Raw genomic sequence first — 13,772 nt, 5'->3', positions numbered from 1 at the left:
TGATTTCTTGTGCCGCAATCTGACCAAAAATATGCCAAATATAGGCATATTTCTGGTTAGTAAAGGACCCCCTAAATATTTTACCCTGGCTACATAAGCTGTCATATCAGTGACAGCAACAGACATTACAGATGATTTTTAAGAATCATTTAAAATTTTTAATTTGGGTTCAACTTGGTTGCCAGACCTATTTGGGTCTGATTAAATTCTACCCAAATGGAAAGTGCACCAATTGGCCTGAAAATTAGTGTACACAATAGTGACACTATAAGGTCTCCCGGAACTCATATTTTTTTCTCTTTTGTCTCTTACTTTTTAATTTTTTTTATTCATTTCTCTCTCTCTCTCTTCCCCCAAAATGCACCCAAATCCATTGACCAAATATTTAGATTGGGATCCACCTTTCACAAAATTTGGGTCAAATCCGATTTGTTTAGAATCCAGATTCATTCACCTCTAGTCAACATGATTAAAGGGGTTATGTAGCTTTGTAAAATTTATTACCTATCCTTAGGATAGGCCTTTAGTGTTACATTGGTGATGGTTCGGACCCACACTAATCAGTTATTGGAAGGGGCCTCAAGGCTCATAGAAGAGCTGGAGGGTGGTTTGTATTCTGAATGCCATACTTTTTGTAATGTAAAGCAGAGGTAACAGCTCACGATCCTTTCACACGCTGCACGGGAAGGGGCAATCTCCAGATCAAATCCAACAAAAAAGGTCCCAGCAGACGTTCTTGTTTTCAATCAGTTATATTCTTTTATGGTAACTACAAAGTAATAACAGGATGCGTTTCGGCCCGTCCAGCCTTTCTCAACTGTATGATGACAATGAAAATCTGATTACATTTATAGGTGCAGGATCACCTGGTCATGACATCATCAGCTGATTAGACAAACAGGAAATGACATATATAACATATATAACATAACAGAGTGTCCATTCTTATTTCAAATCGTGTTATTATGCAGGCCCAAAAACCTTCGGCTCAGTGGAACGGCACAGGGAGTAGTAAATTCTTATTCCGTATAGTGGACTTATGTTTACCAATGCGGTCCCTCACTGTCTGCATGGTCTCCCTCACATACAGTAGGCCGCAGGGACATTTTATAAGGTAAATCACGTTTGCTGTGTCACAGGTATAATAGCCCTTGATCATATACGGTTTTCCAGTATGTGGATGGTAGAAAAACTGGCCCTTTTGAACATTGGTGCATTGCATGCAATGAAGGCAAGGGTATGTACCAGGTTTTTGATTTATGTGAGTTCTTTGTATCTGTCCCCCTCTAGTACTCCCTATATCAGCCTGGACTAGTTGGTCTCTCAAATTTGTACTACGTTTATTGCAAATCAAAGGCATGCTTTTAAATTCCTCCACTGTTGGATAAGATTTTGCCAAAATGTGCCAATGTTTCCGCACCACATTGTCAAAATGGTGATTAAAAGGATGGAACCTGTGTACAAAAGCCACACGGTTACTCTTATTTTTGTTATGTGTTATAGCCTGTCTCCCACTGTTTTCTATAGCCTCCACCAGTATTTTATCAGGGTAACCTCTATCCACAAATCTAGATGTCATCTCTTCTATCCTATTACATTGTTTCTCAGGGTCTGTCACAATATTCTTGACCCGCATGTACTGGGATTTGGGAACAGCTTTCTTAAGTGCTGGAGGATGGGAGCTCTGAAAATGTAAAATACTATTTTTGTCTGTTTCTTTTCTGTATAGGTCTGTACACAAGTGTCCATCCTCTTTTTTCATCACCACAGTGTCCAAAAAATTTACAGAATCACGACTATAGGTCAGGGTAAATTGCAACTCATCCCAAATATTTTTCAAGTGCTGGAAAAACCGGAGGAGGGACTCGAGTGGCCCCGTCCATACGCAAAACACATCATCTATAAATCTTTTCCAGATTAATGCAAATTTTTGAAAATCCTCATAAGTGTAAACATATTTCTCTTCAAAAGAGGACATTTAAGAATTTGCATAGGGCGGGGCCACATTCGAGCCCATCGCGGTCCCGCGTCGCTGTAAATAGAAGGAATCACCAAATAAAAAGTAATTTTCATGTAATACCAGCTGTAATAATTCCACAAAAAATTCCTGCTTTTCAGTAGAATGTGAACTCGACCGTAGAAGCCCTGATATTGCCTCTATACCTTTATTGTGCTCTATAGACGTGTATAGACTAACCACATCTATAGTTACCAGCCAACAATCTTGTGAGACATCTTTCAACTCCTGTATAGATTGTAAAAAGTGTGCAGTATACAGCAGAAACGATTTTGTTTTCCTCACCAGTGGTGTTAGTATTTTCTCTAGGACTATAGCCAGAGGGGATAATACGGAATTTACAGAGGCGACAATAGGTCAACCTGGAGGATCAACCAAGGTCTTGTGCACTTTCGGCAATATATAAAATACTGGCGTCACCGGTGAGTAGTTAATCAGAAACTCATATAGTTTTTTATCAATGACCCCACGATCCACATAGCTCATCACCAAATTGTGAATTTTTTTCTTTATTTCAAATACGGGATTTTGATCCAATATTTGATAGGTGTTAGTGTCACTTAGTTGTCGATTCACCTCTTGTATATATTTAGTCTTATCCAACAGTGGAGGAATTTAAAAGCATGCCTTTGATTTGCAATAAACGTAATACAAATTTGAGAGACCAACTAGTCTGGGAATAGGGACTAGTGATATAGGGAGTACTAGAGGGGGACAGATACAAAGAACTCTCATAAATCAAAAACCTGGTACATACCCTTGCCTTCATTGCATGCAATGCACCAATGTTCAAAAGGGCCAGTTTTTCTATCATCCACATACTGGAAAACCGTATATGATCAAGGGCTATTATACCTGTGAGACAGCAAACGTGATTTACCTTATAAAATGTCCCTGCGGCCTACTGTATGTGGGGGAGACCATGCAGACATTGATGGACCGCATCGGTAAACATAAATCCACTATACGGAATAAGAATTTACTACTCCCTGTACCGTTCCACTTTGACAAACGTAACCATTCCATCTCACAACTAAAATTCCAAATTATAGAGCGGGTTTATCAACCAAGAAGGGGAGGTGATTTGAAAAAATTACTACATAGAAGGGAGGCATATTGGATCCATACATTGGATACTCTACAACCCAGGGGGATGAATAGGGATTATGAGATTATGTGTTTTTAATAGTTTATAATTTGGAGTGTTCTGTTCACAGGCTGCAATACCACGCTGATAGCCGAAGGTTTTTGGGCCTGCAGAATAACACGATTTAAAATTAGAATGGACACTCTGTTATGTTATATATGTTATATATGTCATTTCCTGTTTGTCTAATCAGCTGATGATGTCATGACCAGGTGATCCTGCACCTATAAATGTAATCAGATTTTCATTGTCATCATGCAGTTAAGAAAGGCTGGACGGGCCGAAACGCATCCTGTTATTACAAGAACGTCTGCTGGGACTTTTTTTGTTGGATACTTTTGTAATGGCTGTTGTCAGTATTATGGGCCCTTCAAACAGCTGTTTGCCGGGATACTGAGAGTCAAAACCCCACCAATCTAATATTGACAGCCTGTCCTAAGGATGGACCATAAGTTTTAGAAAGCTAGATAGCCCCTAGGCAGCCATCCTCCCCTACTGAAAGGATCATGCTTACCTGCTCCCTTCCGTTCTGGTCCTCTGCTCTGGCTTCCGGGTCTCCATCTTCTGGTCGGAAGTTTGTTTTCTTCCACCCTGGCATAGATATTGTCACCTGATCCTCTTCAGCCAACCTCTGGCTTCACAGGTGATGTGTCCACAAGAGACATATCAGGAAGAAATAAAATAAACCCAATGCCAGAAGATGGATAGCGAGCATGGGGACCAGAGTGGTGGGGAGCAAGTAGATATGATCCTTCCAAAAGAGGAGGCTGGTTAATGGTACCTGTTAGAAATTTTGTATTTCTTGACAACTTTAAAGAATTGAAAACAGGAGTTATTGCTCAGAATTAACAATGCTATATCTACTATTCAGATAACAGAGTGTTTACAAGGTAGACAAATTATATTCTGTAAAAGCTGGAAAAAAATGAGGAGACTTATAGCACCATACTGTACAGCACTAGAGCTTGGCTCACAGTGTGCTATTAATGTTAGCTTTTTTCTGGCCTGAGTGACACAGCAACCTAGACTCACCTTTATTTTTTTCTGAATATATAGTTTAGATGTCTTGCTACTTTGTGGTATAATAATTGGCAAATGCAGTCATATGGTATATTATACTATACCAGTCATGTTCAACCTGTGGCCCTCCAGCTATTGCAAAACTACAACTCCCATCATTCCCTGACAGCCTACAGCTATCATCCTACAGAAGGGCATCATGGGAGTTGTAGTTGTACAGCAGCTGGAGGGCCGCAGGTTGAGCATCCCTGTACTATACTTTTACGAGTAATATACTATGATTGCAGCCAAGCAACATGCTACATCCTTTTATGGGGATAGTTTTTCATTTGAGCTTTGTTGACACTCTATATGTTTGTTCATGTTCACTTCCCGAGCTAATGACATTCTGTACTTTCTGTTCTTCCCTTCAGGAATCTATTGTAGATGAAGAGGAAAGCAATAAAGATGAAAACATTCATCTTACTAGATTCCTCCGGGTTTTGGCCAATGTAATGATAATATGCTGCTTGTGCGGAAGTGGTTATCTTATCTACTTTGTTGTTAAACGCTCACAGACATTCTCCAAGATGCAGAATATTGGCTGGTATGAAAGAAATGAGGTAATAAAATGTTTCGTACAACACACTTGTAATAATTATATAAAATTGCTATCATTTCTCTTTAATGCTAACACTGACTAGTGATGAGCGGCAGGAGCAATATTCGAATTCGCAATATTTTGCGAATATTTGGGTGAATATTCGAGAATTCGCCATTATTTTCTTGATTGCAAAAATCGCCAATGTATTATGCGCGTATTACTTACGCAATACAGGCGTGGGTCACTTTTGCTACATTTTTCAAGCTGCTAGAAGTTTCCTGAGACTGGAGAAAATTGTTGGCACGGCAGAACATTACAATAGCTTTATATGCAGATAGAGTGCTCCAATATATTCACAATTGTGCAAATCGGCAATTAATGATGCACATATTTTGGCGCAATAAGTGCAACTTCCCATTTTAGCAGGTCTGACTACATATTACTGATTGGTGCACTATGTATTGTTGTGACATGACAGCACTATGTCTGTAGCATGTATGTATGGACAGCAGAACCCATCACACTATCTAACACCCTGCACCTATCAGCTACACTATATCACGATCTAACCTACACTGACTATCTCCCACTAACTATCTGTATTATATATATAAGCTAACTAACCAACTATCTAATGTAATGACATAGCAAAGCACAGAGCACAGCAATGACACTGCTGTCTCTCTCAGAACTCCATAAAACTACAGAAAATGGCTGCTGGGGAGGTTCTTATATAGTAAAGGGGTAAGCAACTTTCCTATTAGTTGCTAGGGATGTTGCTAAGCTCAGACAAAGACATTGCAGCCTTCTCATTGGCCCACAAGCAAGAAGCAGAGAGGGATCATGGGTTCAGATTTTTAAAAATCTAGAATATTCGCGAATACAAATATATATAGCACTATATTCTAAATCTTCACGAATTCTCGAAGTGGCGATATTCGCGATTAAAATTTGTGATTCGAATATTCAGGCCCAACACTAATACTGACAGAGAAGATTGCTACCACAAGCTTATATCATAGTTATACAAAAGTATATTTACCATATAGGCAGACATGCAACTGCTATTCTCTGCTTAACCTGGCTTTGTAATATTGACTTCCTGCTGCTGCTACTAGACGAAACTTACTAAATACAAAATTATGCAGCGATACTTAGTGGGGGGCACTAAAGTCCATTCGGAAATTCTTCAGACCCTTTCACTTTTTTTCACATTTTGTTTTGTCGTGTCAAGTTTTCCCCATCAATCTGCATTTAGTCCCCCTTAATGAAAAAAAGTGAAAATAGAATTTTAGAAATTTTTGCAAATTTATTAAAAAGGAAAATCTAAAATTTCTCATGGACATAAGTATTCAGACCCTTTGCTATTTTTAAAAAAAAATTAGCTCTGGGGGCCTCACATGTTTTAGATGTTTCTACGACTTTATTGGAGCCCACTTGTGGTAAATTCAATGGATTGGACATGTTTTGGAAAGACATTCCCTTACCTATATAAGGTATCATGGCTGAAAACCAACCATGAGGAGGAAACACTGCCTATAGAGCCAGAGACATGAGACAAGCACAGATCAAGCACAGATCTTGAAAATGGTACAAAAAAAATTCTGCTGCACTGCATGTTCCGAAGACCACAGTGGACTCCATAATTCTTAAATGTAAGACGTTTTGAAGAATCAGGACTCACCAAACTAAGTTATTGGGGGAAGAAATGTCCTTGATAAGAGAGGTGACCAAGAACCCAATGATAACTCTGGCTGAGCTCCAAAGATCCTGTGTGCAGATGGAAGAGACCTCCAGAATGTCAATTACTGCAGCATTCCATTAATCTGGGCTTTATGACAGAATGGGCAAAAAGAAGCCTTTTCCTCAGTAAAAGACACATGAAAGCCAACTTGGAGTTTGGATAAAAAAGCACCTAAAAGACTGTGAGAAACAAGATTCTCTTGTTGAAACCAAGTTCGAACTTTTTCACCTCAAAACAAAGATGCTCCTAATTTATTGAGACATCTGCCTCTTAATAAATTAGGAGAATCTCACTCCGGTACTGAGGGATCAAGACTAGAATATTGGAACGCTAATCTTAATAAATGTCCCTCTCTGTTTTTATTGTTTCATTATGGGGTATTTATTGCAGAATGATGGGGGAACTCTTTAACTTTTTTTTATTTTAGCACAAGGCCACAACATAATAAAATGTGAAAAAATGAAAGGGTCTGAAGACTTTCCAATTTCACTGTAGAATTCTATGGAGGAATACTAGTACTGTGAGGAGAACTAAAGGGCCACCATTAATGTGTATGGGGGCACACAAGGCATTTCAGGGAGGACACACAGGCAGGGCCGGATTAACGTAGGGGCTGATGGAGCTGCAGCTCCAGGCCCCTACCATAAAATAGGCCCATCTGCCAGCCAAAAGGCCGTCGGGAGGGTTAAAAATCCTCTGTTGTACACAGCGCAGCGTCACATAGCACACAGACAATGCAGAGACGCTGACCTCACGCTGGCAGCAGGGAGGAGCCTGAGGGAGGGACTCGGGAGGAGCGTAATATGATCCTAGAGTGGAAGCTGCTTCTGCCAGCCCCTCCCCTCCCCGCCCACCAACCAATCAGAGCTGAGGCAAGGCAAGCCCTAGCAGCTCTGAGTCGTCTGAGTGGTACAGGGAGTCTTCACAGGTCCTGTAAGGGAACTGCACAGTGTAAAGTGTAGTTCCCATGTTAGAACAGTGCATCTGCCAGGACCTGTGATATCATCTTCAACATCACAGGTCCTGCAGAATCTAGCAAAGGAACTGCACCAAAAATGGTGTAGTTCCTAGGTTTGAAAGGTACATCTGCCAGGACCTGTGATGACATCATCACAGGTCCTTCAACCCCTAACAGCAAGTATTAGAAGTTCACAATCAGCTCTGCATTGATCCATACAGACTGGAATGGAGTGGTAAGAGGAGGTCCTCCACTTCTTGTCATTTACCCCCCCCCCCCTCCATGCCCTGTTTTTACTCATTGCTCACTCATGTATAATACTTCAGACAGTTACAGTGACCACAACCTCATGTACTTCACACACAGTGACTATAATGCATAACTGACCACATATTTCTATAAACACTGCATCTACAGTATTATACCTTGTATGCCTCACATCTATATATATCTATATATATATATATATCTATATATATATATATATATATATATATACACACACACTGCATATATTAAACAATATTATAGATGCAATATGTACAGATATATAATATATATTGCAGTGTACTGATATGTGAGGTACAAGGTATAACATATGCAGTGTGTATAGATATATTGTATATACAGCAGTGTACTGATATGTTAGGTACGAGGTATAATAGATGGTGTGTACAGGTATATTGTATATACAGTATTGGATTGATATGTGAGGTACGAGCTGTAATTTATACCTCATATATCAGTACACTGCTGTATATACTATATACCTGAACACACTGCATATATTATACCACGTTCCTCACATATCAGTACACTGCTGTATACACTATACATCTGTACACACTGTATCTATTATGCCTCGTTTGTGTGCCAGGCCTGTTTTGTAATCCCAATCCGGCCCTGATGACATAAATTATAAAACAGCAGCGAACATAGTTCATGGAACAAAGAGAGAGGCCTGGAATGGGTAGTGGGAGGGGCTATAAAAGGGGAATGGGGGCCCAATTTAGATTCTTGCTATGGGGCCCAGTGATTTCTATGTACGCCTTTGACAGGAGCAGAGAGATAAGAGAAGTGACAGATGACACAGAGTTTAGATTACAGGTTGAATTAACCCTTTAGGATCAAATTGGCTTCTCAGGAGATATATATGTTAAAGGCATCTCATTCAGTAGCTATATAACTAAGGGTGGGTTCACATCTCCTTTATGGATTCCGTTAAGTGGGGACTGTGGGGACTATTTTATTATAAGCCAGTGACTGTGTTACTGTAATACTGTTATCAATTCAGCACATAGTTTTCCCTGTGGGCGCATTCACATTTCACTTCACTTGGTTCGTTGTACTACTGTCAGTGTCAGACTGTTGTCACTGTGGGTAACAATGCACAACAGACAACAATGCACACCACAGTGACAGCTCCTGACTCCTGTCCTGAGTCCTCCTGTCCGGCGTCAGCCTCAGCTTCCCTTCACTATCAGTATAATCAATCACTCTTCCTGATCTGGACTCACTCATTAGAGAGCTGAAGAGCCGACTGAGTCAGCAGCAGCAAGTGAATCGAATGGATAGCATCTGCGCATGCGCACCGGCACCTAGAGTCTTCGGTTCACTTGCGAGTCAGCTCAGCAGTCAGTGATGACTCAGCAAATGAACCGAAGGTCCGATTCATGAATCGGTTCATTTGAATGAGCTGATTCAAATGAACCGATTCATCTGAAAGATCCGAACTTCCTATCACTACTGAGGTCATATCCGGCGGGCCGCGGCATTACAGGAACAGCACCAGCTGCTCTGACGTCCTGCCGCCGGATATACGTCACAGGATATCCGGCGGCAGGACGTCAGAGCAGCTGGTGCGGTTTCTGTAATGCCGGCCCGGCGGATATGACCTCAGTGCGCCTGCGGTTATCCCTCCTGCACGCTGCGCTGTGTACAACCTACTCAGCAGTTTCGACCAGCACACGGCCCACAGCGCTCAGCCACACCAGCCCGCGAGACAGCAGGAGCTTCTGGAGCAGGGCAGGTATCAGATAAGAGTCACAGTCCACAGGGTGTTTCTGAGCCTGTGGACTGTGACTCAAGAAGCACAGCCAGATAGAAGGCTGGCTAAGCATGCTGAGAGCTGTGTCCATAAATCATAACAGCACTATGAAAATTACTGACTGGCTAAGCATGCTGAGAGCTCAGTCTCTATAACATAACACATTAAAGAAATTACTGTTTCTAGCTGCTATTCCACAGCAGCTAGAAACAGTAATTTCTTTAAAGGGATTCTGTCACCAGGTTTGACCCCTGTCAGCTAAAAATATGCTGATGTTCAGGGCGTCTTCACGATTCCTAATGTGGGCTTATAAATGTCATCTGTGGGCTTATTTAGCTAAAAAACAGCTATTACTAACCTGTCAGTCAAACAAATAAGGTGCCCAAGGGGATGTTAATGGGTGCAAGATGCCCGCCGCACCCACCGCCGTTCGTGCCCAGCGCCGCCTTTCCGGACTTCTGCACCGCCTCCTAATCCTCTGTGCCGCCTCTTGCTCTCCTTCCCTCCCCCCTCCTTCTGCTGTAAGATCTCGCGCTTGCGCACAGGGCTCTGCCTGATGCGCCCGTGCAGACTTCTCCATTTGGCTTCTTACAGCGAAGTGCGCATGCGCCGGCACTTCGCTCAACCCCTGTATGCGTGAGATCTGACAGCAGGAAGAGGGGGAGGGAGAACGAGAGGCGGCACCTTGCATTCATTAACATCCCCTTGGGCACCTTATTTGTTTGACTGACAGGTTAGTAAAAGCTGTTTTTTAGCTAAATAAGCCCACAGATGACATTTATAAGCACACATTAGGAATCGTGAAGACGCCCTGAACATCAGCATATTTTTAGCTGACAGGGGTCAAACCTGGTGACAGAATCCCTTTAATGTGTTATGTTATTTAGACACAGCTCTCAGCATGCTTAGCCAGCCTTCTATCTGACTGGCTAAGCATGCTGAGTGCTGTGTCCATAAATCATAACACAGCTCTATGAAAATTACTGTTTCTAGCTGCTGTTGTCCACAGTCCACAGCAGCTAGAAAACAGTAATCTTCATAGTCATGTTAAAGGATCACTATAGTGTCAGGAAAACAAAGCGGTTTTCCTGACACTATAGTGCCCTGAGGGTGCCCCACCCTCAGGGTCCCCCTCCCGTGGCCCCCCTCCATGTTGCCAAGATAGACTCCAAATGAAGGGGTAGTTGCAGGAACAAAATATTTTAATGGTATCGATAAAATATATATGTAATTAAGACACTGAGTGCAGTTCCATAAAAAGGCCCAGCAAAATCCTCTGCACCAGGCCCATGATGCTCTTAATCCGGCCCTGCACACAGGGGACTATTAATGTGTGGGAGACAAAAGGAGATACTAATAATATGGGGAATATGGGGAACTAAGGCAAAATGCATACTCAGTAGTTGTGACCAGGGAAAATCATTATGGCAGTCTGTGTCAGACCAGAACAATAAGAGTAGTAAATGACTCCAGAGAAGATATCACCTGTGAGTCACTGGGTCTACTGTATTCACATATATGTCTTGTGCACATATAGACAAGGCAGGGAATAACACGTGGGTTCTCTTTTTGGTGTTTTTCAGTCTTTGTGTAATGCTCCACTTCCTCAGGCTGTGCTCTATAAATTAAAATAATCAGAGGATGCATGTACAGACTAAATCAGACATTACAAAGTAACAAACAATTCAAAGAAAAGGAGCGAGGGCCTTGTTCACAGGAGTTTACAATCTGCAAGAGTAGTACAGATCCTACAAAAATAGATAAAAGGTAAAGTGGGCATCTTTCCAATACTAGACCTCACTGAAAAAGGCAAAGGAAGTATGCATACTTATAACAAATACACAATGACATTTTTAAATATACTGTATATTATATTCCTTTGGACATACACAATTCATAGGTTTAAACAATGGTGAGAATAATGGGGGCCATGGGATGATATAGTAAAAACAGAACACTCAGAGGTATCGGTGCCAATAATTAATAGTAAATAATGAGGGTATCTAATTATATGAACTTTGAACTTTGATCTCAGGAGGACTAAATAAAAAGTTATAATTGCACAAAAAGAAAACCATGCTCTGAATATATGCCAGTGCTGTATGAGGTGTATATTGTAGGAAGGAACAAGGGGTCGTCATTGATGGTCGGTACGTGTCACCGAGGTTCCTGGCCTCAGTGAGGTAAGAGACGTTTTTTCCCAAAGTGTCACTTTGCAGATTGCAGTCTGACACTTCGGCTGTGTTAGTATTATCTGCAAAGCTAACCCAGGACGGCTCTTATTGGGAGTAGTCAAAGTGATGGGTGGGTGACTGCTCCCTGTGTTCCAGGCCGGGTCTTGGTTTGGGATATTAAACACAGGCAGCACTGTCAGGTGTGTGTCAGGCGAGCAGACCGCCTTACAGCCTGCAAGTAGACTTTCTGAGGCTGAGCATTCAGCCGGGTGTGAACTGACACCCAGGATACCAGGATACCAGGTGAATGTTATTTAGTTTTTTCTGTGTGTGAACAAGCACCAAGCCTGAAAAGGGACTGTTGTGTTATGTTATGAGTGTAAATAAACACTGAGGATTGATATAAAACCTGGTCTGTTGCCTCTATACCGCGTCCGCTAACCTGCCTACCAGAGCGAATCCCCACAAAATAAATATATATACACTCACCTAAAGAATTATTAGGAACACCTGTTCTATTTCTCATTAATGCAATTATCTAGTCAACCAATCACATGGCAGTTGCTTCAATGCATTTAGGGGTGTGGTCCTGGTCAAGACAATCTCCTGAACTCCAAACTGAATGTCAGAATGGGAAAGAAAGGCGATTTAAGCAATTTTGAGTGTGGCATGGTTGTTGGTGCCAGACGGGCCGGTCTGAGTATTTCGCAATCTGCTCAGTTACTGGGATTTTCACGCACAACCATTTCTAGGGTTTACAAAGAATGGTGTGAAAAGGGAAAAACATCCAGTATGCGGCAGTCCTGTGGGCAAAAATGCCTTGTGGATGCTAGCGGTCAGAGGAGAATGGGCCGACTGATTCAAGCTGATAGAAGAGCAACGTTGACTGAAATAACCACTCGTTACAACCGAGGTATGCAGCAAAGCATTTGTGAAGCCACAACACGCACAACCTTGAGGCGGATGGGCTACAACAGCAGAAGACCCCACCGGGTACCACCCATCTCCACTACAAATAGGAAAAAAAGGCTACAATTTGCACGAGCTCACCAAAATTGGACTGTTGAGGACTGGAAAAATGTTGCCTGGTCTGATGAGTCTCGATTTCTGTTGAGACATTCAAATGGTAGAATCCGAATTTGGCGTAAACAGAATGAGAACATGTATCCATCCTCTGATGGCTACTTCCAGCAGGATAATGCACCATGTCACAAAGCTCGAATCATTTCAAATTGGTTTCTTGAACATGACAATAAGTTCACTGTACTAAAATGGCCCCCACAGTCACCAGATCTCAACCCAATAGAGCATCTTTGGGATGTGGTGGAACGGGAGCTTCGTCCCCTGGATGTGCATCCCTCAAATCTCCATCAACTGCAAGATGCTATCCTATCAATATGGGCCAACATTTCTAAAGAATGCTATCAGCACCTTGTTGAATCAATGCCAAGTAGAATTAAGGCAGTTCTGAAGGCAAAAGGGGTCCAACACTGTATTAGTATGGCGTTCCTAATAATTCTTTAGGTGAGTGTATATATATATATATATATATATATATACAGTACAGACCAAAAGTTTGGACACACCTTCTCATTCAAAGAGTTTTCTTTATTTTCATAACTATGAAGGCATCAAAACTATGAATTAGCACATGTGGAATTATATACATAACAACCAAGTGTGAAACAACTGAAAATACGTCATATTCTAGGTTCTTCAAAGTAGCCACCTTTTGCTTTGCAGACTCTTGGCATTCTCTTGATGAAAGAAATATGTAATAAGTGGTCAAAATTAAAACTTAACATTTAATTAGAAATTTTTAGAAAATAGGTCCCATGATAATAGATAACAATGTATAAATATAAACAAGAAGCAACGTGGCGGTTTGCCACACAGATGGTAATAGTGCACAAAACCAAGTCATACACTAAAAGAGATGCTCGGCGGCACCAGAAAATAACCGGTTGGTCCTACCGCTCAGATGAGATGCTCCTAAAACAACAATTGTCCAGCCGATGAGCACACCGTTGCTAGCGGCAATTGCGTGACACAGGGTGGTGTGTAGAACTGGCTGGCGCTAGT

At 41.6% G+C, this 13,772-nt stretch overlaps 1 protein-coding gene across 1 annotated transcript in view; it reads left to right on the top strand.

Moving 5' to 3' along the window:
• The window catches only part of TMC2 (transmembrane channel like 2), a 129,597-nt gene that overhangs the window by 63,461 nt on the left and 52,364 nt on the right, over window positions 1-13,772 (top strand). Inside the window, exon 8 of the mRNA XM_040433923.1 lies at window positions 4,598-4,786. Within this exon, the coding sequence (XP_040289857.1) occupies window positions 4,598-4,786 (189 nt within the window). The remainder of the gene's footprint in view (window positions 1-4,597; window positions 4,787-13,772) is intronic.

This window comes from Bufo bufo, chromosome 5, assembly GCF_905171765.1.
Source record: "Bufo bufo chromosome 5, aBufBuf1.1, whole genome shotgun sequence".
In the NCBI taxonomy this organism is placed as follows: Eukaryota; Metazoa; Chordata; class Amphibia; order Anura; family Bufonidae; genus Bufo; species Bufo bufo.
This window is presented reverse-complemented; position numbering and strand designations above follow the sequence as displayed.